The sequence below is a fragment of the Camelus bactrianus genome, chromosome 17, assembly GCF_048773025.1.
Source record: "Camelus bactrianus isolate YW-2024 breed Bactrian camel chromosome 17, ASM4877302v1, whole genome shotgun sequence".
NCBI lineage: Eukaryota > Metazoa > Chordata > Mammalia > Artiodactyla > Camelidae > Camelus > Camelus bactrianus.
Window position 1 is genome coordinate 22,147,335 of NC_133555.1, and position 27,794 is coordinate 22,175,128.

General features: G+C 43.5%; 1 protein-coding gene and 1 long non-coding RNA gene across 28 annotated transcripts in view; one reads left to right on the forward strand and one right to left on the reverse strand.

The window, feature by feature from the left end:
- LOC123615963 (uncharacterized) overlaps positions 1–18,369 on the reverse strand; it is a 330,500-nt gene extending 312,131 nt beyond the window's left edge. For 21 of the 22 annotated variants that reach the window (XR_012499917.1, XR_012499910.1, XR_012499915.1 and 18 more), the window contains exon 1: positions 17,863–18,369. This is a non-coding gene — a long non-coding RNA (uncharacterized LOC123615963). Of the gene's footprint in view, positions 1–13,106; positions 13,276–17,862 lie in introns of all 22 variants that reach the window. The other variant, XR_012499911.1, reaches the window with a different exon arrangement.
- The window catches only part of ADAMTS9 (ADAM metallopeptidase with thrombospondin type 1 motif 9), a 156,972-nt gene continuing 143,957 nt past the window's right edge, over positions 14,780–27,794 (forward strand). For 3 of the 6 annotated variants that reach the window (XM_074344524.1, XM_074344527.1, XM_074344526.1), the window contains exons 1-3: positions 14,781–15,668; positions 16,222–16,622; positions 21,720–21,882. In XM_074344524.1, coding sequence (XP_074200625.1) covers positions 15,554–15,668; positions 16,222–16,622; positions 21,720–21,882 — 679 coding nt within the window. In that variant the 5' untranslated portion in view covers positions 14,781–15,553. Of the gene's footprint in view, positions 15,669–16,221; positions 16,623–21,719; positions 21,883–27,794 lie in introns of all 6 variants that reach the window. The other 3 variants (XM_045514409.2, XM_074344529.1, XM_074344528.1) reach the window with 2 other exon arrangements.

Genomic DNA, 27,794 nt, shown 5'->3' on the forward strand with positions numbered 1-27,794 from the left:
GTTATTAAGTGGAGGGAAATGTCACATATTTCCCCCAGATAGCACATCTCTGAAGTTCCTGGTTTTCTTTCATTCATCTCCCTCGTCACTTTAAAGGGCCAGAAATTTCAAAAGAGTAGGGACAGGAAAAAGAATGGGTGCTAAAAACCCAAGAGCAGAGCTGCTTCCAATCCTACAGCAGCTGTCTTACCATCAGCTGAATTCTGATAAGGAAGAGCAAATACCTTAGAAGAGGGAGCGCTAAGCCCTTAAGCCCTGGAGGTGAGGTTACACATCTTCTCTTCAGAAATATACAATGAAAATAGGTTTAGAGTTGGACAATAATTTTCCAGAGATGGCATCATCTACCATCTAAAGGCTTAAAACTTCAAAACCTTATACCTTTATTTAATAATGACTTTTTTTTTAATGTGAAAAGTTGCTTGCATTTAGTTTAAGTAAACTTTAAAAAAAATAACATGCATACAACGAAGTGCATAATATATTATGTAGCACATAATTATATAGCTTAATGAATTTTTACAAAGAAAACGCATCCCTGTAACACCACCAAGGTCAAGCAATAGAACTTGACCAGCAATCCCAGAAACCCTACTTTGCCCTTCCAAATCACTGTCCGCCACCAAAGTAACCATTTTCTCTCAGCACCGAATTAATTGTGTCTGTTATTTAGCATTATACAAGTGGAAAATGTAGGATGCACTTTTCTGTGTCTGGCTTCTTTCATTCAACATTGTATAGAATTCATCGATGACTTAGTTCTTAATCTATCTTTTGTGTGACTGCATTCATTCCACAAATGTTTACTGAGCGGCTACTGTATGCCAAGTACTATGTACTGGAGACACAATGGCAGTGACACAGATAAGGTCTCAGCTTTCCTGGAACTTACATGAAGAGATTGTCTTCTGACTCTGAAAATGAATATCCAAGGATTTAAAAGTCATTGCTTCCCTGGGAAACAATGAGGTTTGTCAACACAGGTAGCTCCAAGGTATCCATTTGTCTAGAAATTACAGATATGGTCCGGCTAATGTGTACTTCAGAGGATTTCCACATCTTTACCTCCAGAATCTCCCAGCACTGTTTACCTGCTTTTAAGAGTCAGAGGCCTGCAAAACAAAACTCTTGGTTGCCTTTTTAGAGTTGCATTCCAGCCCAGCTCCTTGACTCTGGGGATGGAAGTAATCTGTCTTTAAAATGCTATTTCAGACATGCTGCTTTTGCAGAAAAATTCAGAGAGAAGTAATGGCCAAGCAATGGTTTCCGCCCCCCTCCCCCTTTGAAGTCATAGTTTCTGCCCTTTACTCAGTTTAAGAAATGGGTTGGGAGATAATACTTCACACGGTCAGTGAAGATTTCCAATTAACCCCGAAATTTAGGAGCAGGGGATACAGAGAGACCCCACACAAAATCAAAAAGTCTGATGGATGCATAGATTTGCTAGTAATTATTGACTTTTGTAAGTGACTTTTAAAAATTTAAAACAGTACAACACTGAGGTAATTAAATACTTGCATTTTTCACAAGCCTTAGAAGTTTTAGGAGTATGACAAATAAATAGATCTAAAGTTCCTTTACCCATCACCTTCCAACTTGTTCCCTCTCCCTTTCTCCAGGTGAATTTAGAGTGCATCCTTATAGAGTGCTTTTTGTATTTTGATGCACAAACACAGATTCAGGTGAGTTATTTTTCACATAAATGATATGCACATCCTGCTGCAACTTGCTTTTTGTCCTTCAACATTTTTTGAGATCTCGCCCATTAACGTGTCCTGCCACATAAACGTACTGCTTTCTGTAATACAGCCATCCTTCTGCTGAGGACATGCTGTCTCCAGCCTTTTTCACTATGACAGCAGTGTGGCCATGAAGTCCTTGACAGGTGTTCTGGGGAACACAAGCAAGTATTTCTCCAGGACACACATCAAAAAGTGGAGAGATTATGTCTTTGCTTCTTTAAAAGAGCAGCTTGGTCCTTAAGTCTGAGGAAGTGCCTTGGAAGTGGTGCAGGTCTTACTTGTAATCTTTACTGCCAGAACCCAGTACGGAGCCTGCCAGCTCCTGACTGTCTGCTACGCGTGGGGCTCCTGGTTTTTCCTTTCATCTCTTCACTTCTCAGTCTCTTGGTTGATTCTTCCTTTCCTTCAGCTCATTTCAAAGGTAGCAGCCTAAAGTCTTTGTTCTTGATTTTTTCTTCTTTCTCCAGAGTCTCTTTCCCTTAATCAGAAGCTCTCTTCCCAAGCTGTCCATTGGAATCAATTGGGGAGCTTTGAAAATTTACCAGTGCCCAGGCCCACTTCCCACAGGTCCTGACTTCACTGGCCTGCAGTAGGGTGGGTCACAGGTAACGGTCTTTTTTTCTCTTAGCAATCTGCTTGATACTAATAGGCTAGAAGGGAGAATCATTGCCCTAGGCTAGTGGTTCTCCAAGTGGGGTTCCCATCCGGCAGTACCGGCATCCCCTGGGATTTGTTGGAAGTGTGAATTCTTGTGCTTGACCTTAGAACAACAGAATCAGAAACTGGAGGGTGGGGCCCTGCACTGCAGTTTTGGCAAGCCCTCCAGGTGATTCTGAAGCGAGCTAAACAAAATTTGAGAACCTCTGCCCTGGGTGCTCTGCATTTCCCTGGTTCTGTAAACATGCAGACTTCTTTTTTCTCACCTCCAATCCAGACTCTTCTGAACACCAGCTGCCCCACTGACATTCCACTAGGGTGCCTCCCATACCTCTCCAATGCTCCCCATCCACTGTCACCCTGCCAAACTACTTTTCCCTCAGCCTTCTCCATCCCAGCGAATGGCACCAGTGTCTTCTAAGTTTCTCAAGGAAGAAATGCGGAATTCATTTTTAAAATCTTTTGAAAGAGGGAATACATTCTGGTGGCTTAAAACCCAGTAGGTATAAAAAGGCAAACAATGAAAGTCTCCCTACCACCCTTACCCCCTGTTATGGACTGAGTTATGTCCCTGTCAAATTCCTGTCTTAAAGCCCTAACCCCCAAAGTGACTATGTTTGTAGATAAGGTCTTTAAGGAGATAACTAATGTTAAATGAGAAAAGTGCGGGGCCCTAATGCAATAAGACTGGTGTTCCCTGTAAGAAGAGGAAGAGACATCAGGAGTGTGTCACACAGAGAGGATGATAGGTGAGGACACAGCAAGAAGGTGGCCATCTGTAAGCCAAGGAGAGAGGCCTCACCAGAAAACCACCCTGCTGGTACTTTGATTGTGGACTTCCAGCCTCCAGAACCATGAGAAAGTAAATTTCTGTTGTGTAAGCCACTCAGTCTGTGGTATTTTGCGATGGATAATTTTATGTGTCAACTTGACTGGACTGGAGGGCCCAGATATTTGATCAGACATTATTCTAGGTGTTTCTGTGAGTGTGTTTTTGGATAAGATTAACATTTAAACTAGGAGAGCGAGTCAAGGACATTGCCCTCCATACTGTGGGTGGGCCTCATCCAACCAGTTGAAGGCCTAGAAAGAGAGAATTCTTCCTCCCTGATGGCCTTGAACCAGGGACATGGGCTTCTTCTTGTCTTCAGACTCCACCTGAAACACAGGCTCTTCCTGGGTCTTGGGCCTGCTGGCCTTCAGATGAAACTGAACTCTCAGCTCTCCTGGGTGTCTAGCTGGCTGACTCACCATGCAGATCTTGGGTCTTGGCAGCCTCCATAATCACATAAGCCAATTCCTTATAATAAATCTCTTTACGTCTCTCTCACACACAAACACACTCATACACACACACACTCACACACACACAATCTTGGAGTCCTGGATCTGTTTCTCTGAAGAACCCTGACTAATATGTAGCCTTAGCAGACTAATACATCCCTCATCTGTTCAGTTCCCAAGGTAACCACTCCACTTATCTTCGAACATACGTGTTCAGAGTTTCTTTAGAATATGTAAGCAAATACAAGTATTTGTAATGTTATTTTTCTCCACTTCTTACATACACACAGATACACAAAAAGTCCCATTCCTTTTACAAATGCACTGTGTTTCATTGTATGCATATCTTAATGGATTTAATCCATCCCCTATAGTTTATATTTTCATTGCTTGTGATTTTGTGCCTTTAGAAATGATGCTGCAACCAACAAAGAACCCATGCATGTCCTTTTTCTACATATCTGATTTATAATCTGATTTATATAAATATCTGATTTATGTAAGATGGAGAATGCTAGGTCAAAGAGTATGTGATTTTTGCAGTTTTGATAAACGTTGTCAAGTTGCCTTCTTAGGGGTTGTGTCAGTTTATGTTTATACACTCAACAGCAATGTATTAGAGCTCCCCAAAGCCTTAATAATTTACTGTATTTATCAGGATTGTGCCTGATAGCTGAAAAACTGGTATTATTATAGCTTTAATCTGAATTTTTCTTATTAAGAGTAAAACTGAGTATCTTTTCACAAGTCGGCACCATTTGTATTTCCTTTCTTGTGAGCCATTAGTTGATAACTTTTGCAGAGTTTTCTTTTGGATTGAAGGAAAGATCTCTCTCTGTGTTATGAGCTGAAAATATGTTTTCTCAGTTTGTCATCTGACTTTTGACTTTGACTGTGATATTTCTTGTCAGGCAGAACTTGCTTTTATTTGTTTGGTAATGAAGTTAAGTATTTTAACTTTTGTTTTCTTGCATGACTTGGTTTTCAGTCATCATTAGGAGACCTTCCTTCTGCCACAGATATAAAGTTAGTGTTCACTCCTGTTTCCTTCAAGACCTGTTTTGGTTTAACTTTTACATTCGATTTTTGATCCTTTTGGTATGAATCAAGGGAGTATTAAAGTATGAGGTACAGATTCAACTTTTTTAATTGTTATTTTTAAACAGTTTTTAAAGGTTACATCCATTTGCAGTTATTATAGAAGACTGTATTCCCATGCTGTATAATACCTCCTTGTAGCTTATTAGTTTGCACCTGTTACTCCCCTACCCCCATATTGCTCCTCTCCCCCTACTGGTAACCCCTAGTTTGTTCTCTGTATCTGTGAGTCTGCTTCTTTTTTGGTTATATTCACTAGTTTGTCATATTTTTTAGATTCCACATATAAGTGATATCATACAGTATTTTATCTTTCTCTGTCTTATTTCACTTAGCATAATGCCCTCCAAATCCATCCATGTTGTGCAAACGGCAAAATTTCATTCTTTTTTATGTCTGAGCAGTATATATACTGAGATATACTTCTTTGTCCGTTCATCTGTTGTTGGACACTTAGGTTACTTCCATATCTTGGCAATTATAAATAATGCTGCTATGAATATTGGAGTGCAGGTGTCTTTTCAAATTAAAATTTTGGGTTTTTTCAGATATATACCCAGGAGTGGAATTGCTGGGTCATGTAATAGTTCTATTTTTGATTTTTTGAAAAACTTCCATACTGTTTTCCACAATGGCTGCATCAATTTACATTCCAACCAACAGTATATGAGGGTTCCCTTTTCTCTGCATTCTCACCATCAATTTTTAATTTTTTTTATTATTAAAAAAATTTAAGCCATTCTAGCTCTAATAGTGAGCAGTCCATGTTTTCCCAATCAGTTTCAGAAGCCATCTCTATCAGAAATGAAATTCCCACAGTTGGGTCTGTTTCTGGATTTTCTGGTCTCTTCCATTGCATTTTCTGTTCATTCACAGTCCAGTATCACCCTGCTTATTTACTGAAGCTTTACATTATATTTTAATATCTGGTATTCGTACTAGATCCTCCACATTGCTCTTCATTTTTGAAGTTTTCCTAGCTGTTTTTTATCTTCTCAAATAAACTTTGCCTTAATTTTGTTTCAATCAAACAAGACAGAAATAAGAGAAACAAATTTTTGGTATTTATATTGTATTTCCAATCATTTTATAAACTGTCTTAGGGAGAATGGGCACCTTCGTGATACTCAGTCATCCTAAGAATATGGTGTTTTCTCATCTACTCACACCTCCTCTGAAGTCTTCATTAGGGTTTTACAACAGTGTTCACACAGGCATTGCATGTTCCTTGTTATTTCTACCCCAGGCGGTTTTGTTGCTGTTGTATGTGGGGTTTTATTCCTTTATAGTCTTTATCTAGTTGTTTATTTCTATGTATATAAGACAGCAATTTCTGCATAATCATTTTGGGGCTTATTCTTGATGCCCCCCCCCCCTTCTCATCCCCCTTACAGCATCCTTCACCACGTCCTGTGGATTGTCTTTAAAAAAAACTTCCTCATGTCTCACTCCTGCCACCTCCACCACCACTACACTAGTTAAAGCCACCTTGATCTTCATTTGAGCAACACAATATCCTCCTGGATCCCATTCTCCACACAGTAGCCAGAGGGAGTTTTTCTCCAAACCAAAAGAGTGTCTTACCATCTCCTTGCCAGAGATTTCTCCATGGCTTCCCCCAACACTCAGAATGAAATGCAGATTCCTCACCTGAATGTAGGGCCCTGTATCACCTGGCTCCTGGCTGGCTCACAGCCCTACTCTCCATCCCTCCTCCTCCTTCCTCCTCCTCCTTCGCAGAACTCAGGCCACAAGGGCTTCTTTGGGCTCTGACACCGCCCCCCCACCCCGCTTCTTTCCTATCTCAGATCTTGTACTGCTGTTCTATCTGCCGGGAATATTTTTCTGCTTGTTCTTTAAGGAGCTGGCTCCTTCTTACTATCTAGGCTTCAGTTTATCGAGTGCTTCTCCAAGAAGACTTCTCTGTTCACCTCATCTCAACTATCTCCCTTTTAATCTCCTCTACAATACTTAGAACAATGTTTAATTAGACCCTTGTTCACCTACCTACTTACTTTGTGTTTCTCTTCCCCACTAGACTGTGAACTCCTCTGCTGTCTGCAAAATGCACGGTACATAGTAGGTGTTCAATAAATATTTATTGAATAAATAAACAACTGTCTTCCCCGTTTATATAGTCAGGGTTGAGTAAGCGCATATGTTTTCCTGCTACTCGGTTAGTATTTTCCAATCACATTTTAAATCCACAGTTACTGTATATCAAACACTTCAATTTCTATCTAAATCACAAGCTCCCCTCAAACTTCACTAAAAGCCTGACTGAGCTATCATAAATCTCCCGAGTGTCTGTTTACAGATATACAATATACGTAGGGTTATTTGCAAATAGTGAAACACACGTTGAATGTTACACAAAAAGCTAACATTACGTGTACTTTCTGAGGAAACATTTCCCTAAGGGTGGTGATAACATTGTAGTTTCTTTACATCTTGTGTCTTGATTTAAAAATTATTTTTCTCATTAAAAAAGTAATATATTCTTGTAAAAATAAGCAAACAATATGGAAATGAGTATCGCAGAAATGAAAAAAGTGTAAAAGATCTCTGTAAGTCCCAGCCTCAGGGATCATAGTCGTATGGTTATAATTTGATGTGTATCCATCTTTCTAGACTTTTTTCGGAGCAGATCCTGTTGTAACCCAGGCTGAGATTTTGCTGTTGCTGTTTTATTGTGTTTTTACTATGATAGGACCCAAATACACAAAACAACACTGTGACTCACTTACTTAATACACCTTGGACATGTTTATACATGAAGTTAAAACACACTGTTCTTCCTGACTCTTTAATAATTGCCTAATAATTTATAGCATTTACTCTCTCTTGAGGGTTCCCTCCCCTTTCCACCTGCTCAGGGAAGTGGGGAGGACAGGATTTGAATCGTGTCCATTTTCCATTTTTAGGAACCTCTGCCCCTCCTGGACGCGAGGACCAGAGTCACTGCTCAGGGAGTCATTTCCTGTGATGTCTGCTTTGTTGGAAAAGGTACATTAGAGCAAATACAAGTTCCAAGAGGTCCGGGTTTGTGGTCAGAATTAATGAACAGAATAATCAGCTGTTAGAAGTGCTGACTAAAAAAAATGTGTGTGGGTAGATTTGTGTTGCCGACTGTAATCGGAATTCAGGCAGCACGACAACTGCGGTGAAAGCGCCCAGAAGAAAATTATACCTCCAAAGTCTTGCTTTTTGTAACTGCACCTCTTGTACAGAGCCCAACAGTTAGCTGAACTTCATTCCAGATATACCTGCCATGAATGCCACTGATATGTACTGTCAGACCTGTTTTTTAAGTGGGGGGGAAAAAAGGCAGTGTTTTGGCCAATTTCTGATAGGGACTTGACAAGGTGCTAATTGCTATGCTTACATTTCAGGAAGCAACCTATTCTGTGTTATTGGTGCCAATTAATTCAAAGGCGGCGCGTGATGACTATACCATTTCCAACTGGCATTGATTTGATGTCACGTAATCTCATTACTGGGTCAAGCTGGTGCATGAGATGCATCTAGGTTTTTGCACATGAATTTGGGAAATGAAAGTATTCCTCCCTGCCCCTAGCCCCTCTCCATCATCCCTGGTAGTCACAGCAGCTGAGATATTTTGAAAAGTTCTTTCAAGACCTTCTTTGTGGCGGGCTTCCACATAAGCTCACGGGGAATGCAAATCCTGCACGACTTTATAACTAACTCTAAGGCAGGCCTCTTGGCCATTCGCTGTTTTAATAGCAAGAGCCACCATACAGCATGGAAAACTGAACAAAGATACCAGGCTGAACTGAGGGCCGTGGGAGTTTATAAGGATGGTCGTTGCCATGAGACCACTGAAGGGCACCAGTGTTGCCAAGGGCCAGTCTTATAGATCAGTGAGTGGTTTGGGTGCTGGAAAAGCATTCTCCTCCTCAACCCCAGTTTGCCTGATGTCCAGAATCCCCATCATTTTGTGACCGACTCCCTAAACCAGACCCCCAGTGGCCTCCTCCCTCAGTTGGCCTGATTATCTGAATTTTTTCTAACATCTAGATTTCTGGTCTTTGAGATTGTGTCCCTGACCATCACACTGTATCCTGTATTGAGCTTAAGAAAACATAAATACACATGAGAGTCAGCATAATGTCATGGTTTAAGAATACAGGCCTTGAGGAGGGGAGGGTATAGCTCAGTGATCGAGTGCATGCCCAGCAAGCCCAAGGTTCTGAGTTCAGTCCCCAGTACCTCCATTAAAATAAATAAATAAACAAATACAACCCAATTACCTCCCACCACCACAAAAAAAAAGGGGGGGGATACAGTGGTATATGTCAATTATAACTCAATAAAATTGGAAGGAAAAAATTCTTTTAATTAAAAATGTTCTCCAGTTGTCAATTCAATACAGTAGGTGGACTCAATTTAACATTAAAAAAAAGTACAGGCTTTGAAATCTGAAAGTCTACTTTTGAATGCCCACATAGGTCCTCATTAGCTGTGTAACCCTGGGCCAGTTACTTATCCCCTCTGTGTTTTTATTTCTTCCTCTGGAAAGTGGAGCTCATATAATTCCCATTTCATTGGGCTGTCAAAAGGACTGAATACCATGTTATCTACTATTCTGAGAAGTAGTAAGCAGTCACTAAGGTGAACCATTCCTATAATAAATACCATTACGATAGACAACCTACGAAGCGTCGTCTGGCTCAGGAAATTACATTTCAGCATGTGTAAATATCGTTTACCATATAAAAAGGTTTTTTTTTTAACGTTCAGAGGGAAAATTATGTTTTGGTTAATATTTCAGCTATGTAGAATATTCTTCCAGAAAAAAAAGCCCGATGCTTGAAAAAATGCTAAATCAGACTTACCTGAACTGCTAATTTGAGCAGAATGTGAGAAAGAGGGAGTAAAGCTGTTTTTTAAAAATGGGAAAAATATTGAAAAGGACAAAGGGACTAACAGCAAGGATGAGTGTGAAAAAAATACACAATGAAATAAAAGCATGCACGTGGCATATTTTCTTTCCCAGTAGAAGAAAGACCCGTGAATTGGTGGTGGGGATGGAAGGAAATTAAATGGGGAAGGAGTGCTGAGCTGCCTGCGTCCTTCTCTGTCAAACTGAATCAGGAACCACTCTTCCTAACTAGCAGATGCGTTAGTCAGCAGGTGAGACTGCTGGTTTAAACTTAGTGATCACTTACTCTGTGCCAGCCACTAAGCCGACACCTGCATCAGTCCATTTGTTTCATAGCATCCCTTCGAGGCAGTTAACTCCGATTTTTTTGCAGGATATGGAAAGATATGGGAAAGTGCCTACAGTGTTAGTCTCTTACTTTCCATGCTCACAATCCTGAAGTCGCCATTGGGGAGAGCCTAGCTCTGCAAATTTCTACTCCAGAAAGTAATAGTCATGGTAAGATTCTAATTAAAGCAGGACTTTCTTCCCATGAGTACGTCATGGAGATTATCTCAATCATCCCTGAGACTCTGTGTGTGTGTGTGTGTGTGTGTGTGTGTGTGTGTAAGAATGACTTTTACAAATTAAAAGAAACACTGGCTCTGAGAACTAGGAACAATTTTATGGCAATAGTAAACTCATTCGTTTAAGAAATATTTATTGAGTGCCTCTTAGGTACCACCAAGGGGAGACAGTGGCAAGGGTAATAGATTTGCTCCTTGCCCTTGTGTAGTTTAAAGTCTAACAAAGAACACCAAATAATAAGAACATAAGAACAAAAAGTGTGAAACAAGCTAGGACAGGAGAAGTTCAGGGCTCAGGGGGCATGTAGCGTCCTGGCGCATCTCTCCATACTCTTGAGCGTTATCAGGTTCCATGCTAGCATACCTAACTATTGATGTTGAATGTGCACTTTTAGAAAATGGTGAAATTGTATTTGCACACATTGTACCGCTTTGTAACTTGGCTTCAGTTTAAGAGTGGTTTGGATCTGAGCTAGGAAGTCCAGCACTTCTGAATCATTTGTAGTTATTACGTTGAACCCGAGGTCTGAAGGTCTCGTTCCACAGGTACCACAAGGGGCAGAATAAGGATTTAAGGCCCAAAAGAGTCTCAGGCAATTATTAGTGGGATTCATTTGAGGCTCTAGAGCCTGGCCAATAGCTAAAGTATCATCTTCTGGAGTGATAAGTAGGCAAGGAACACGCGGCAAGTGAACAAGTTTGCAGAACTGCCATAAGCTTATCATAAGCTTTCTAGCGCCACCTTGAAGACTGGACTATGACTTTCCACATAGGCTTGAGAGGAGTTATTTAGAACTTCAGATTTAGCATTAAAAGAAAAGAAAAGAATGTTCTTACAGATCATATTCATCAGGCCACGTATAAAGACTGAATGATCAAGAACAATTAGGTGAATGTCTTTCTTTCTCTTCCTTAGGCTGCTCTGAATAACGGAGATCACAAGCTTTGGAGGTAAACTGAGTCCTGTTTGGATCCCAACTCAGCACATCACAGCTCTGTAATGCTGGGCAGGTGATGTAACTTTGCTGAATCTAATTTTCATCATATGTAAAATGGGAAGAGTAGAACCCAGATGGCAGGACGGCCATGAGGATTAAATCATTAACACAAAGTAGGAACTCAATGAAAAGAATCTTAGTATTAACAATAGAAACTCCCTTCTCTCTGTTATGCTAGGTTGAAGTCAGTATTCAGAAGACTTTAAAAAATCTACTAAGCTCATTTCATCTGTGGCACGTACAGATGACACAGTTTCTCCCCACCTCCACTCTGCAAACATAAAACTGGATCAGAGGGGGCGCTGCTCAAGGCCGCAGAGTTAGGACATCACATGCGTGGTGCGTCATTTGCCAGAATCCAATGCTACCCAGTACCATGGGCTTATCTGTTCCTGAAAGTGCTTACTGCTGACCACTCAGGAAGCCATTCACTTTAATTCTGGCTCCTGGTCTCACCGTATCATTTGGGTGTGGGTTTTCCCTTTCTGTGGAAATGGATAGCTTTTGCTTCCAATCTCCTTCCTGCTGTTTTCACCGGTGTTCTGCAAAGTCATTTGTGATGTCATCTTTCGCATTTCCATTGACCAGACTATCTCTCCCTTGTGACTAATCCCAATCATCACTCCTCTAGGATCCAATTTTCATGAAGAAGCAGCCAAAGAAGCCTCCCATTGAACCTACAATAACATTCAATTCCAGTAAAGCCTGGGAGAAGAAGATGGGCTAAAACCTGCCATCCATTAACTCCAGGTGACCTCAGCAAGCTGTGCTTTCAGAGCAAACTCTTGGGAGGAGTCAGTTATGGCAGAATCCACTCTTCCCTCCTGCACTCAGGTAATGTTACATTCTTGTTCCAAACCGCATATGTATTTTTTTCTTTCATAACTTACACTTTATTGATTGGCACACATACATTTTAATTTGTACATAATTCTTAATGTATGTACCAAAAAATCTAAAAAATCATGTAGTTGTGATTCTTCTCTAAATAGTTATTCCAGTGACTTTCTGGCCTAAAATCTGGTGGCAGGTATTCCTTAAAGGGATATGAAGTATAAATTTATTTCTCATTTATTAATTATATTATTTACTTATATATGACTATATATCTACCTTAATATAATTGTATTATTATAAATATGTTAAAGAAGTCATTTTAGCACAACTGAAACAAAATAGAAGGTTAATATATATTCATTCATCCCATAAATACTTCCTGAGCTCCTACTATGTGCCAGACCTATATTAGATGCTGAGGGAAATGTGAAATATCAATAAAATGGTTAAGATGATTATCATGAAATAATGAACAGTAGAAAAGAGAGAGCCAAAGAAAAATTAGACATAGAAAAGACAGTCAAGGCCACTCTCTGGATGATTTTAGCCACTCTCATCCAAACCAACCCCTCCGCAAAATCTAGCAACATTTCTGATGAGTCATGGATTCAGTATATATGATAATTATAAATTTGGACTAAACTACTGAAACAGAATTTGAATTATGTCTCTCACTTACTAGTTGCGGGACCCTTATCAAGTTATTTTACCTCTTTAGACTTCAGTGTCCTGGTCTGTAAAATGAAATTACTAATCCTACCTGCCTCATAGGGATGCTGGAAGAATTACATTAAATGCTGTATTAAATGCACATGGGTGATAAATGGTACATACTCAGTGATTATTATCATTATTATTATTCAGACAAAAGATTTTCACATGAATTATTTAGTTAGCTAGCTCAATTGTCCTATTCATTTCTTATGATTTCAGGCATCTCCCTAAGGTTTTGTGAGACTTGTTTACAGATGTAAATTCAGAGTTAAGCTAATAACCCTTAAGAAAGGATGACTGAACTCACTGAGGATGAGAAATTCAGAAATCCAGGCTCTTGGTCATCTCAGGAGATTGCAAGGGATACTTTGCATTTGTTGTCTCTATCAGTTGTGGAAATGATTGCTTGTATCCATAGCAGTCTTCAGAAAGAGTAAACAAAGTTCATCCTTTAATGCCAAGTCCTAGAAAGAAAGCTAAGGAGAAAGGTGCACAAAGGAAATTTGTATCCTGATATATAATGATTTCTATTCTGTTAGATTCTCTATCAGGAGGAATTTAAATTCAAAAAGAGGATTGTTTAATAGGAAATAATGAAACGTCCTACATTTTTGAGCAATTTTTAGTTGAAGTCCTAGAATATTTTCCATCGGAATCAGCTAGTAATTTGATTTCTTATTATTTTTTTATTCCTAGCTATACTCTCAGCAAATCTCAGACACTGTGAGGAATTTTTTATTTATTATTTTTGTGAGGAATTTTTATTACATAATAGAAAGAAAGGTTGTGTATTAGAAGATACGTCTTTTAGTGAATTATGTTGAAGGTTTAAGAAAAAGCATTAAATGTTATCCTTTAAAAACCTGATGGGGCACTTGACAGGTGTTCCTATGTTACTGTCTTTATACCTTGCATACCCATCATAAATTCCAGTCCTACAGTTAATCACAGCATTGGTCTATTTGGATTAATAACTTCTCTAGGAAATTCCAGTCTTGTCAAGTCATTTTTCCCTCTACCAGGAGAAATATATGCATTAGTGATTCCAGAATAGTGGACACACAGAATGCTGTTATTTGGTCCCAGGTGTTGCCAGTCTTTTATTTTCAACCCTGGGTGCCAGCCAGCAACAGAAAACTCTACTGGGGCTCTTGGACAAATATTCATTAGACATACTTTTTACAAAAAGTGTTTGAAACATCCAGAATTAAGCACCTCTTTTATCTCTCTCTCTGACACACACACACACCTCTCTCTCTGACACACACACACACACACCCCTTCCAGCATAATTTCTGACTTCCACATTTGTATCCCAAAGCAGAGGTACGTATAGCTTGAAGTGTCAGCTTTGAGCGGCTCCAAGCATCTGCCTGGCGAAAAGCAAGCGGAAGTGATTGAGAAATCCCTCCCGGCACTGGTGCTTCCCCTCGGAGTCCAACACTCCCCTAGCACTCCGCCGCACCCCCCTCCCACCCCGATATCTCTAAACCCGGAGCCCCTCGGGGGCTCCGAAGTCCCCGCCCCCTCTCGCTGCCCAGAGCGGTTCTTAACCTTTTTTGGGCCGGAGACCTACAGAAAGCTATGGACCCCCTCTGTATGCTGACGGAGGCTGGGGAAAGCACAGTTTTAATGCTCTGCGAAACTTTGAGGAGAACGTGGATTTGAAACACATCCCAAAACGCAAGATTAAGAACCCCATCTCTAAAACTAGACTTAGGGCGATTAAACCGAGAGCAGAGCTCGGATGCCGAATCTGATCCCTAGTGACGAACGGTAGGAAGGGAAAAGGCGCTCCTGCGCTGGGCCACTTTCAGTTATAAGAAATCAAAAGAAGGGGACAGTCAGGGGCGGAAATACATAGAGGGGCAAAGAGAAAAGAGAGAGATGGGGACAGAAGAGAGAGAAAGGGGAAAGCAAAGGGAGAGATGCAGGAACTAGAGAGGGGCACAGTGGAAGGGGGCGAAGAAATCACAAGAGGGGAAAGCGGGGCAGAGAGAGGGCGAGGAAGAGAAGGGAGATTCGGAGGGGAGAAAGGCGCGAGGAGACGAGAGAAAGAGACTGCGAGCGCTAGAAAGGGGAGAGAACTTTCTCTACTCCCTCACCCCACCGCAGGGAATCTCAGAAAAGCCCATCCCCGAGAGGTGGCGGCACGGCGATAGGCTGCCCGGGCGCTCCCAGCGCCTCTGGCCTCCGCCTCTTGCAGGCAGAGGCCGTCTGGGAGTCCCGCACGGGCCGGCCGAGGAGGGGACACGGTCTGGAAGGAGGCGGTCCCCGCTCGCTCCGTTTTCTCCTCCCCTCTCCTCCTAGAGGCGGGCACCGGGGGTATTTGAGCAGCGGAGGACCCGCGCCCCCCCCGCCTCCGCCCCCCCAGACCCCCATTCAAGAAGCCGCTCCGCTATCCCCGCCAGCACAGGGCGCCCGGCGCGCCTCGGAGCGCACGTTCGGCGCCTTCTCCTGCCCGCTCCCTGGACATTATGCGGCCGAGCAGCCGAGCCCCAGTCCTCCTCCTCCTCCTGCTCCTCCCGCTCCTCCTGCGGCCCGAGCGGCTCAGCTCTCGGCAGGCGGCGGCGTTGCTCAGCCGAGCGCAGACGGGACCCTCGCCGCGAGACCTCAGCGACTCCTAAAGTCAAAAGTTGGCGGCGGGCGCCGGGCTCCGCGCGCTCTCCGCGGCCGCTGCCTAGCGTCGCCGCCGCAGCCAAGGAGGGCAGGAGGGAGGGGGGTGGGGGTGGCGGGGGAGGGGTGGGGAGCACCATGCAGTTTGTATCCTGGGCCACACTGCTAACGCTCCTGGTGCGGGACCTGGCGGAGATGGGGAGCCCAGACGCCGCGGCGGCCGTGCGCAAGGACAGGCTGCACCCGAGGCAAGGTAACGAGGTTCCGGCCACCGGGACCCCTCCGCGCCCGCCGCCACATCCCAGCCTCCGCGTCCGATAGCGGCCACCTCGCAGTGGAGGCCTCACCCTCTCTCTCCTTTTCCTAGAAAGAATTGTCTCCCGCTTTGCAGCCTCTCCCTTTTTTAGGTCATTCCTAGCCAATTTCTAGAGAGAGACACTGGAACGAACTTAGTCGTCTCCCTCTTCTCTTTTATTTCTCCTTTCCCACCCCAGGCCCCAAACTATAGTTACTTAGTAACGGGGGGACACCAAGTAGCAGAATGTTTTATTTTATTCAGAGTATTTGTCACGATCTGTAATCTTACGTATTTTGACTTTTTCATTCTCTGGCTCCGAACGGTATATCCTCAGCGCCTAGCACTGTTTCTGGCACATAGTGGGTGTTCAGCAAGTATCTGTCCAGAGACTGAAGGTGAAGGGATTGACTCCAATGAGGAAAACAAACAGCTGGGAAATAACTCAGAACAAAGCTCCCACCTTCATTTTTAAATTAAAAGGTTCATATGCCTCTGCTTCTCTCTGCAGTGAAATTATTAGAGACCCTGAGCGAATACGAAATCGCGTCTCCCATTAGAGTGAACGCTCTCGGAGAACCCTTTCCCACGAACGTGCACTTCAAAAGAAGGCGACGGAGCATTAACTCAGCCTCTGACCCCTGGCCTGCCTTCGCCTCCTCCTCTTCCTCCGCTACCTCCTCCCAGGCGCATTACCGCCTCTCCTCCTTCGGCCAGCAATTTCTATTTAATCTCACCGCCCATGCTGGATTTATCGCTCCACTGTTCACTGTCACCCTCCTCGGGGCACCCGGGGTGAACCAGACAAAGTTTTATTCCGAGGAGGAAGCGGAACTCAAGCACTGTTTCTACAAAGGCCATGTCAATACCAAGTCCGAGCACACGGCGGTCATCAGCCTCTGCTCAGGAATGGTAAGTGGGAGCGCGCCTCCTCCTCTCCCCTGCCTCCCCTGCCTCGCCCTCCTGCCTCCTCACCCGCTTCTGGAAGACTTAATTGCTCACTAGCCTAAGACCCTCACTGCGCCGTCTCCGCTCTGGCGTTAAACATCAGCTGCAAACTCGTTTGCGTCCTGCGGCTTGGGTGGCTAGCCCCGTGCGTGCGCTTACACTCGAGAAGAGCGCACGCATCCGCTCCCGGGGGGTTCTGGATGCTTCGGAGCTTTCTAGGGTCCGAACTCGGCTCAGCTGCGCGTTCCCCTCAGCCGGTAGGCGGTTGGGAAGTCGGTTTCCAAAGTCGGGGAGAGTTGCCCTTCCTTGCAGCAAGCTCCGCCGCCCAGGAGCGGAGCAGCTGAGCGCAGGGAGGACCCGAGTCCTTATTGGCGCGTCTTGAGTCGGGCGTGTGGGCTGAGGATCCCCAGCCTCGGGTACGGGGAGTTCCTTCTGTGTGGCGTGGAGGGCGGTGCGTAATCTAGAGTCCCCGCGTTCTCTCAGGGCCTTTTTTTTTTCACGCGCGAGGAACCCTGAGGCCGAACTGGATTGACAAGGAATAGGTCCCGTCCCAGGAACGGAAGGGTGGGCCGAGGGCTCCGGGGGCGGGGAAGAGGGCGGAGCCTGCCCCGGACGCTTTGAATTAGGGAGGAAACTAGCCGTGGGGGTGCGGCGCAGTCCGATTCTGCACCCTGCTGGCGGGGTGGCCCCAGGAAGCAGCAATACTGGGGGAGAGCTTAGACAGGCTGCTCAGACGAGATTTAAGTTCTTCTGGGGTTTCTACCACCCATGGGGTTCCAGAGAGTCGGAAAAGGGAGCCTGAGGGGCATGTTTCCCTAGAGAAGGAGAGCGAGAGGGCAGGGCGGCCACCTCCCTGTACTGCAAAATACACATTTATCCGGGGATCCGAGCTGGTACCCCGACCCCCGTGCTTACTACTCCTCCAATCCCACTTGCTCTCCAGTCGGTCCCCCACGGCGTCCGCTGTCTCCCCTCATGATGTCTGAAGACCTGCTGTAAGGTTCTGGCCCGAGCGAGAGCGGTTCTTGGACTTTCCCAAGCGACATGCGTTTCTGCCACGCGCTGTGACGCAGAAACTATCGCGGGTCAGGCTTTCCCAGCACAAGGCGCTGTGCGCCCTGAGCAGCAGTGATGCGATCACTTTTCCCCAGAGCGCCCAGACTCCCCGCTGTTACCTTTTATATGTGGAAACATAGATACTTACCCGGGGCTTTTGGCTGTCCACCTCCGCGCGCAGCAGTTAGTGGGTCCAGAGTTCCGCATCTGGATGTCGTATCCATCTCCGCCAGCTCAACCGAGGGGTCGGGTGGGAAGCAAGGCAGGCTTGAAGACTGCTAGGAGGAGGTTTAGCCTGCTGGATACAGGGATGGAGGTGAACCCCTCTAGCCTTCAGCAAAGCGCCCAAAGCTGCGGTGCGTTGCTGAAATTGTTTGGGGGTGGGCGGAGACGGCAGTTTGTTGAGGCGGGAGGGGGTGCTGCAGTGAGTCACCGCTGCCCCAAGACGCTTGGAATCTTTCTGTTCTTCTAAAGGTTATGGTCTGGGTGGCCATTAAGTCAGGTGCTGGAACCCAAAGCCTCAGAGCGCCCTCAGATCCCAAGATTGTAACCCCAATTCCAGAACCTTACTGCTAGGGCTGCGTGTGTACGTCAAGTTTGTAAACAGCCTTTACTCCTCCTCCCTCCCCGCCTCCACACCACGCTGAGTGGCCCCAGCAGTTGTACAAATAGTTTACTGCGCAGGACCTTAATTTCTATTGGCAATTTTAGGTGGTAACTCGCACGTGGAACTGCGTGTAGTTCTTAACTCTCACAGGGAACTGAGGGCCAGGACTTCAGAAAGACCGATGGATTGCGTAGACTGAGATAAGTCCATTTGTATTGCGTTTAATTTCCAGTCTGGCTCTGGTTTTTTTGGGCGAGGGGGACGCGGTGGGGAAGATCTAGCATACCTCTGAAAAAATATGCACGCTAGTTGTTTCTATCTTCAGCGATTAATCTAGCTCCAAAACCTTGCCCCTTTGTCTTCCTCCTGGAATTTATCTTTCCTCTAAAAACGTCCCCTTCCCATTTCAGTAACAGTAGTATCATGACTAGTATTGTGACATTCCTCGTAGCCCACGCAGGAAACCTTCCAGGAAATCTTTCACTCTTTACAGTGGGCCATTCCAGCCTTTCCCCCCCACCCCACCCCACCAGTCCATTATCAGTTTCCCTGAATTCCCTCTCAGCTGTGTTTCTCACCTGTTCTGAATATCTCTACTCTACTTCTAGACCTTTTCCCCTCTCTCTTCCTCTCTCATTAGGACTAATGTCTAAGAAATATTTCCACCTGGCTTCTTCTCCTTTCCTCTCTCTCTAATCCCTGTCACACACTACTGACAGATTAATGATGACAAGGCGCAAGATCACGTCACTACCCTGTTCACTTACTTCACAGAGTTCCCCGTTGCCTAGTGAACATCTCCACACACCCCCAGTCCGGTCTCCTCTGTCAGGCTTTCCTTCACAAATCCTGTATTGCAGGCGGTCTGCTTTTGCTCATTTCTCTGCGTTCCCTCCCATCCTAGTCCTCCCTCATAGCCTTTGGGCCTTTGGATTTACTTGGCCATCTCACCCAGCTTCACATGCTCAAATCATACCTTCTTTCAGAACATAACTTCTATATCTCGTTTCCCAGGAAACCTCTTCGTAGTCTTTTGATCCGCAGTCATCCTTGCCTCTCTATTTTTATAAACGCATACCTGCGTTTCTCTTATGATGTTTAATATGCACTCCCTGGTATTATAGTTCTTGGAGCATGTGTTCTATCCCCTTTTCCTTGGCAGCAGAGTCAGCACCAATTCACTTCTCTCCCATATTGGAGCCTTGTAAGTACTTAGTGCATGTGTTTGAATAAATGGTCACCTTAACCAAGAAAGGATTACATGTCAGTCAAGCAACTCTTTTGAGAATTGGCCGCAAAATTAATTTGACTTTATACACATACCATTTATTGAATTCTTATTATGTGTCTTGCCCTGTAATTGAGAACTTTATTTGTACCTTATCTCATCCAAATCCTCACAACAGCCCAATCCTTGAAACAACCCATTTTCCAGATAAGGACACTGAGGCTTAGAGAGTTGGAAACTTGCTGAAAGTTTCACAGCTACTAAGTGGCAAAGTTGGGTTTCCCACCCAGTCCTTCTGGCCCATGTTCTTAACTGTGGGCCAGAGACTGAATCTATGTTCCTAAAGAGTATTTCAAATTTCTTTTTCAAAAAGGCAGTGGGTTACAGTCAGGGTATCTGTGGTCTAGTCAGCACTGGTACTGTTCAGCTGCTTCTGTATCACTGAAGGGGAACTTTGGATGAGCTCCTTCTTTCCTCCAAGCCTCAGTTTCCCCTTGCAATAATCAAAGGTGCCAGATCGTCACCAAATGGGCTCCCAGCTTCTTTCTCAATATTTATAGCCTGTCTCTACTAGCTTTTCCACATTGTGGTAAGCTTCCTGCTTTGTGCTCAGAGAACACCTGAGTTGTGTATTGAAAACAGAGAGACATGCCTAGGTGAAAATAAACTTGTTAAATCCCTTCGTCTCAGGAAACCAGCTACCCTCTCTCTTAGTCTGACGCCAGACTATACCAGAGGTGTCTTCTCTTTCAGTCAGTGGCTTATGAATCACATGGAGAGTTTTTAAAAAAAATATAGAGGCTAGACCTCACCCTTGGAAATTCTCAATCTACAGTTATAGGATAATGCCCAAATCTAAGTTATTTTTTTTAACTTAACAGGCAATTTTGACATTTAGTTGGGTTCAGGAAACCCAGTATCTTACTTTAGTGCTTGAAAACTTTATCTTGCCTAAGAATGCTATGCAGTGCTCATTAAAATTCTGATTTCTGGGCCCTATCCCCAGATAGTTTGATTAGTGGACCAGATTTGGGATGGTGTGCAATTATTGGAATATCTAATAGACTCCTGGGTGATGCATACGCTACCACTGACATTCAAGGACATCATTTCATTTCCCTATGTCCAGGGGAAAGTCAAAGGCCTCTGCTTTATTTTTTCCCCCATGAGGGAAAAGGAATAATGAAGGAAGACAGAAAAGCTTGATTTCTCCCTTTAAACACTGTCCACCAGCATGGCCTGGGGAACTTGTTAGCGCTCTGGTAATGTTTGGTTCTGGTGGTTCAACTTTGAAGCATCACTTATTTGCAAAACTTGGGGGTACGTGGGAAGGGGAGGAGAAAGAGTTAACATCTTTCAAGGTGCTCAGAATGATTGGCAAATGCTAATTATGTCCTGATGGTCAGAGGCTAACACCACAACACCAAAAGCCACTGGCATTCTGAGCCCTTCCAAGATGTCACTTTGCTAAGCACTTTACATGCATTATCTCATTTAATCTGCACAGTAAGTAAGGACAGTGAGTATTTTTATTCTCAGTTGACAACCAAGGAAACTGAAGCTCAGAGCAGTTAAGGAACTTGCCCAAGGTGGGTGGGTGGGTAGATGGTGGTGTTGGGACTGGAGCCTAGGGCAGCCTGACTGCAAACTCTTATCCCATGTCTCTCCCTATTGTAAAGGGAAGAGATGATGAGTGACTCATGAGCCAGGGTTATAGGCAGCGCCACTTCGGGTGCCTTGTGGTCCACAGATGCTTCCTGAATTTGAAATAATAAGGCTTTCATGAGTAGTCTTTTCCCTTTGAAGCTCACGCTTGTCCCTATTTCCAGGCTGTCTTCACACACAAAAACACTCTCTTTCAACAACTTGTAGGGGTAACTATAATTAGAACTTGAGCACCAAGGAAGTATTTCTTAGAGACTGATTTGGATGTCAGGTGGAGTAGAGTCAAATCAAGGGTAAGGTACTGATAGGGCCGAGAGTGAAGGGAAAAAAAAAAAAAAAAAAAAAACTGCTTCTCCAAATATGTCAGCAGTACTTTCAGTTTAAGCAGCCCTCATGGGAAGAGCTTGGGTAGGATGGCGCCATTCGCTTGGCAACGTTCCATTGGTCTTTTCCTTCCAATTGCTGAGAATTAGTAAATCAGCCTCTCATCTCTCTTTATTTGCAGCTGGGCACATTCCGGTCCCATGATGGGGATTATTTTATTGAACCACTACTGTCCATCGATGAACAAGAAGATGAAGAGGAACAAAACAAACCCCACATTATCTATAGGCGCAGCGCCCCCCACAGAGAGCCCTCAACAGGAAGGCATGCATGTGACACCTCAGGTATTTGCTTCTCACTTCAGCAGAGATCCCAGCTGTGTGAGCTAGGTTAATTGCCATCCTACAAAGATGTAGATCTGGCACAGACTCCAAAGCGCTATGATATACATTGTCTTTTATTCAGTCTTCAAGCAAGGTAGGTATATCCCCACTGTACAGGTGTGGAAACTGAGATGAGGTTCAGTAACTTGTCCACAGTTGCCTAGTTAACAAGTAACACATCCAGGATTGGAACTGAGCAGTGACTCCATGCTCATTCTGGGCAGAGCTGCCTCTTTGGTTGAAGTTGCTAATTTTTAGGATTAAGCTTTAGTAATATACCGAGTCCATTATCACCATATCCTCAGTTGGCAGTTACTTGTGTTTTCTTGGTGTGTTGATGTTTTCTGTTCATTTGGATTTTTGTTTGTTTTTACTGTGTAGGGTTACAAAAAAAAGTCTTACAAATGGAACTCACAAAAATTTCTATGTATTTGTCAGAATTTTTAAAATCAACTTCAGTTAACTAATGTTCTATGGCTTCAGGAAATATAGGGATGGAGCTGTAGGTTGCACTGTCAGGTTTCGATCCAGTGCGTATATGCCCCGCACTGGATTTCCTTCTCTCCCTGCCACATTCTTTGAGGCTTAGTGCTGACATGTTTGGCCCTGGTCACGGATATGTTCTTCTGGGCCCCTTGGAAAGCTTATGCTTGTCTGTGCTTCTCAGTCTGCAGTGTTGAATCTCCCTTTCACTGTCTTTGAAGCCTAGTTTCTTTCTCTCTGATGGTAGCATAGCATTAGCAGCCATCCCTCTGTTTGGTCCAGGATTTTAGGATGTTTGTTAAAATACCATTTAAAAAATTCTGGGACTTTCTGTTTCTGAAACTTCATCCCTCTTCCTAGTCTTTATTTTTAAAAGTCGCTTGCCCAAATTAAATAGTTTCTCAGGGTCTTCCTGGCATCTTCCAGTAAGACCCAAGTTCAGGACCAATGGGGGTTTCCTAGAATGATCAGTTGTTTCATCTTCTATCTGTATCGGGTTCTTCTGTTGTGACAGACTGCACTGTCCTATTTTCTCCTGGAGTTACTATTTTTAAAATGAATCCTTTAGTGACAGATGATGTTGGCTGCTTGTACCTGGAGTACCCAAGTTGTAGGGTGTGGCATCATAAGTCTTTTGGCTTTGTCCCATCCAGGGCTAAATGAAACATAACTGAAATATTCTATCCGTTAGACTCTCTCCAGATCCACAGGGCGGAGGTGGGAGGCCGAGGGAGAAACAATAGTCCTGGCAGAGTGAAGGGTACCAAGATAGCCGCCAGCAAGTTCAAGGGCAAGACATCTATCACATTTTTTTTGGCCATGCTAGTAAGAATGTTGACCTTTCCTTCTTGACTTCTCCAATCTGAAATAGCAAGTGTGTATTTTATAGACGTGTATAAAACATCCATGATAGAAAAAAAAAATACGTGGTTCTTCCCATTCTATCTTATTAACAAATGTTCAAAAGATACTCAAATAATGTTTTCACTGATCAGTTTGTTGAACAGTGGCACTTGGTGGCATTCTTCTGCCCTAAAGTGGCAGCACACAAGCATTTTTTTTTTTTAGCTACCATTTATTCTGGTCCTGTCCTTTATTGGCGTTTTGCAAAGCACTTAACCTACACTACTTCATTTAATTCTTAAGGCAACCCTCTAGGTGGGTACCATTCATCCCTCCATTGTGCCTGGTGAAGGAGCTGAGGCTTTCAGAGATGAAGCAACTTGCCCAGGATCTCATAGCTAGTCCATAATGATAACCTATGTTTTCCTGTCTTATTACACAACCCGTTCTCTCTGTGCCCATGTATAGCTGTGTACTTTGGGTGTGAGAGAGAAAAAGGAAGACATAAATCTTAATACTGTCATTCAAAAATTCCTCAATGTTCATTTTAAAAAAAAATTAATTCCCCAAGTCAATGGACGTTTGATTTTCTAGGCTACAGGACAAATCATTGTCAAGTTTAGTTAAAAACACAAAAAAGAGGGAATCTGAAAAGGTAAAGATTGATAACAATAGAAAATGCCTTAATTTTTCAAAAAAAACTTATTTGTGATGTAATACTTATGGGTATTGGGGCCTTTGAGTGGTACCTTCCAAATCACCAATGCCAACTTTTAGTTTTCCACCCAATTTTTGCTTGCCAATATGGCAGGGCCTCCCTTCACCCCGTGTGATGAATCAGGAGCCCAGCAGTTTGATTGGCCCTTTAAAAGGTTGCTGCTGGACTATGCCACTCTGGTTTCTCTCTTCCAGCTGCTTCTGCACTCCTTCTTTGAATTGAGATGCAGGAGGCTCAGAACAGTTGGAAAGAACTTTGGAATATGGCATAGTTCACCAGCAACCATTAGAGGGATAGACCAGCAGGTCACAGAAACTTCCAAAACCAGGTAGCCTTTGCACAGGGAGTGAAAGTAGGCATGGTGGGTGGGAGAAGTCCTTCTGGCCAGAGAGGAAAATATCCTGTTTACAAACACCAGTTCATTCAGCTTCAGGATTCCCTCTCCCTCCCTACCATAGAGCAGTAATTGGTAACCAAGGGTCAACTTTAGAAGTACCCTGGCAGCCTCACGCAGATTCTTTAAACAAACCAACCAACCAACAAACTCTTTTTGCAGGTACATGAGTTAGAGCAGGAATCAGTGGGTTTACTAAGAGCTCCAAGTAAGTCAGAAGTAAAGTCAAGTGTGAGGGTCCCTGCTACCGCTGGATTGGGGGCAGTTGCCACTATCCACAGCTGTCCCATGCTTTGCTCTGGGCTTGGCTTTCTCCACCATTGCTTTCTCTTCTCATAGGGTGGTAGAATATTCAAGGTAGAGGAAACCTGAATGGTAATTCTGCCCAGAGGAGCAAACTGTAGGCCTGGGACGTTAAGTTATTTATTTCCAGGAGTGATACCCTATATACTCACAAGCAAAACATCAGAATTTGAGATCACCCAAGCCTGGGAGCTGACTCCTGGAAAACCCCTGCTGAACTCGATGTAACCCTTTAGTTGCTGGATTATGAGAGATTTCCCAGGACAGGGCACTATGCCTGTTACATTGCTACCTACAGATGGAATGTAAGTCTTGCTCATTTCTGATTCTTAATGTATGTCTAATTTTCCAAAAAAAGAAAAAGATTCTGGGATAAGTTATATTAAAATGACATGTGTAGAAGGAGTCTTACAGAGTGAAAACTTCATGGGGTTTAGAAAGGAGTCTACAATATAATTTATTCATTCATGTGTACACTTATTGATGGCCATAAAGTATTTATTGGGTAAGTCCTCTGTACCATGGGGATATAATAAGGAACCCTCTTTATTTCAGTTAGTTGTGATACCTCAAGCATGTTTAGAGCATAAAGTAAGAATAACATGTACCTTCTGAGGGTGTAGTCAGGACTAAATGAGTGTGAAATCCTGAAAGCTCCCAGGACAGTTTTCAGCAGATGGTAGATAATCACTGAATAGTAGATTAAAAAAAAAAAAAAAAAGATCATAAAAACAGAAATTAAAACACCAGCACAAGGGAAAGAAAACTCAAAATATGAAAACCCAAAGCTAATCAGTTTCCTTTGATTAAGCTTAGAGTTTTTTGGTCACCTGGTCATTAAGGGTTTATGGGACTTGCCCAAGGTCGCCCTGCCAGCGAGCCATGGGGCTGAGAGCCCCTTTCTGACATTGTGTTTGTCTGTACCATTCTGAAATTTTATTTCTTGCATCTTTCTCTTGGCCCAGTGGCTGTCCCTCCTGGAGTATCTCCATTTCGCCATCATTGGTTGTGCCTGTACATAGACATGTGGGCCACTTGTGTGTGTCTGCATTAATTGGTGGTTTTCATCCTCTTTGTCAGATCCTCAGGATTCAGGATGGGGTGTGAGGTGGCTTCCCTTTTCTATCAAATGACCTTGTGCTGAGTCTCCCCTGCACATTGGGTCCTCAGCTGACAGCCTACCCGCCCCACACACCAGGGGGCCAAGTGGCAGGCTCCTGGGAGCCATTTGGGAGAGTTTGTTGATTTTTAAGCCACTTCCTGCTGGTCCTTCACATGGCGTTTCCAGAAGACACCCCAAGTTCTGTGTCACCAACACTACTTGACCCTGGATTTTGCAACAGAGGATTTAGTTGTTTTTTTTTTTTTTCTTTTTTCTTTTTTTTTATCAGTGAGAGAGACGTGCTTCCTGGTAGGTAAACGAGAAAAAGACAGGAGAGAAGGCCAGCTGTTTTGTTTGCCAGGGCCTAAAAACAGTGTTTTTCTGTTACTAAAATGCATTTCTCACCCTCCCATCTCAGCAAGGCTGGTTGTTTTTTGTTTTCATTTTTTTCTTAAGGCATTTAGGAATTGTACACTCATGGGCCCATCGATACCACTTCTAAAGAAGTAATTGGACAATTATGTAAAGGCATTTATGTGAGAACGCTCAGTCCATTTACTATAGCAAAAGGATAGAAACAGTCTAAGTGCCATTGGTTGGAGGATAGGTCAGTCATTTATGAAGTCTGCATTTGATGGATTCCTGTGCAGCCATTAAAAATGATGGCATAGATTTAGGCTAGCAAACACAGAAACAGGTACATTAAGTGAACAAAAGAGTGATGAAATAGTATGTACAGTATGATCTCATTTTTTTCAAGTGATAACAAAATGTGTGGAGGAGAATGTATTTGTAAAGAAGAAACCAGAAGCCACATGCACAAAAATATTAAAAGGGACTCTTCCTTGTTGGTAGGAACATAGGCAGTTTTCACTTTTTTATTTCATGTCCTTATATTTTTTTGCCATGATTCTATAGTAGTTTCATAGTCAAAAGTACAGTTAAAAAGAATTAAGAGTAGTGGCATGGAGATGTTTTGTAGCCCCGTGGCACTTGTCACTGGACCAAGGGCCAAGCCAGGATCCCATGTTTTTGGCCCTAAATGAGATAATCTCAATAACCAGGCAGATAAAATTCCTGCCTTGCAGCTACTTTGGGACATCAGGGCTGGTCAAAGCTGAGGATCATCCCCACCCAGCTAAATGCTTGTTGGACTGACCAACACTGGAATTACAGTAGGATTACCATGGTTTAGTTTCTGATGGGCCCTGAGGACTCTGCTCATCACCACCACTAGAATGTACTGTCACTTCTTGCTTGGGCTCCCAAGGGTGTGATTGTAAAGGCTGGGAAATACAGGCTGATGATTACAGCCATCATTTGTTAGGCTCTTATGATACATGTATGAAAACACTGTGCTACACATTTTCCATACATTATCATACGTAATTCATTCATGAATACTACAGGGAAGGTATTATTAGCCTTATTTCAATCTTGAGAAAATTATAGCTCAGAGAGGTTGAGTAGCTTGTCCAGAGTCACACAGCTGGTAGAAAGTGGGCCTGACACTTGAACCCAGATCTGATTCCAGTGTGCTACACTGTGAGCCAAACTGCATTGAAAACACAAATGGAAGCTGCCATCTAGAGTGTTCTTTTTCACTTAAGCTTTCAGAGCATTACCTTTGACTTCTACCTAATCTCATCCTTAAATAATAATAACAATGGCTAACATTTGTTGAGTGCCTATTACATGGCAGGCACTGTTCCAAGTGCTTCACACGGATTGTATTTAATCCTTACCTCCACCTTCATTTTGCAGATAGGAAAACAGAGATGTAGAAAAGTCCATAAGGTTACAAAGCTCCTAAACATATCATTTTCCACAACCCTTTTGTCCTGGTCTAGTTAAAGGATTTTTTGGCCTGTCCCTTTGTTGATTTGATTGCATTCATATACGAATTATTTTTGCTGGCAGGATTTTTTAAATGCCTTCCTAGAATTTGATTTGATTTGAGGAAGATTGCCTGGTGCCCGGAATTCCCACCAAGACTCTAATGACTCACCAAGGGCTGTGTCTCCAGTGTG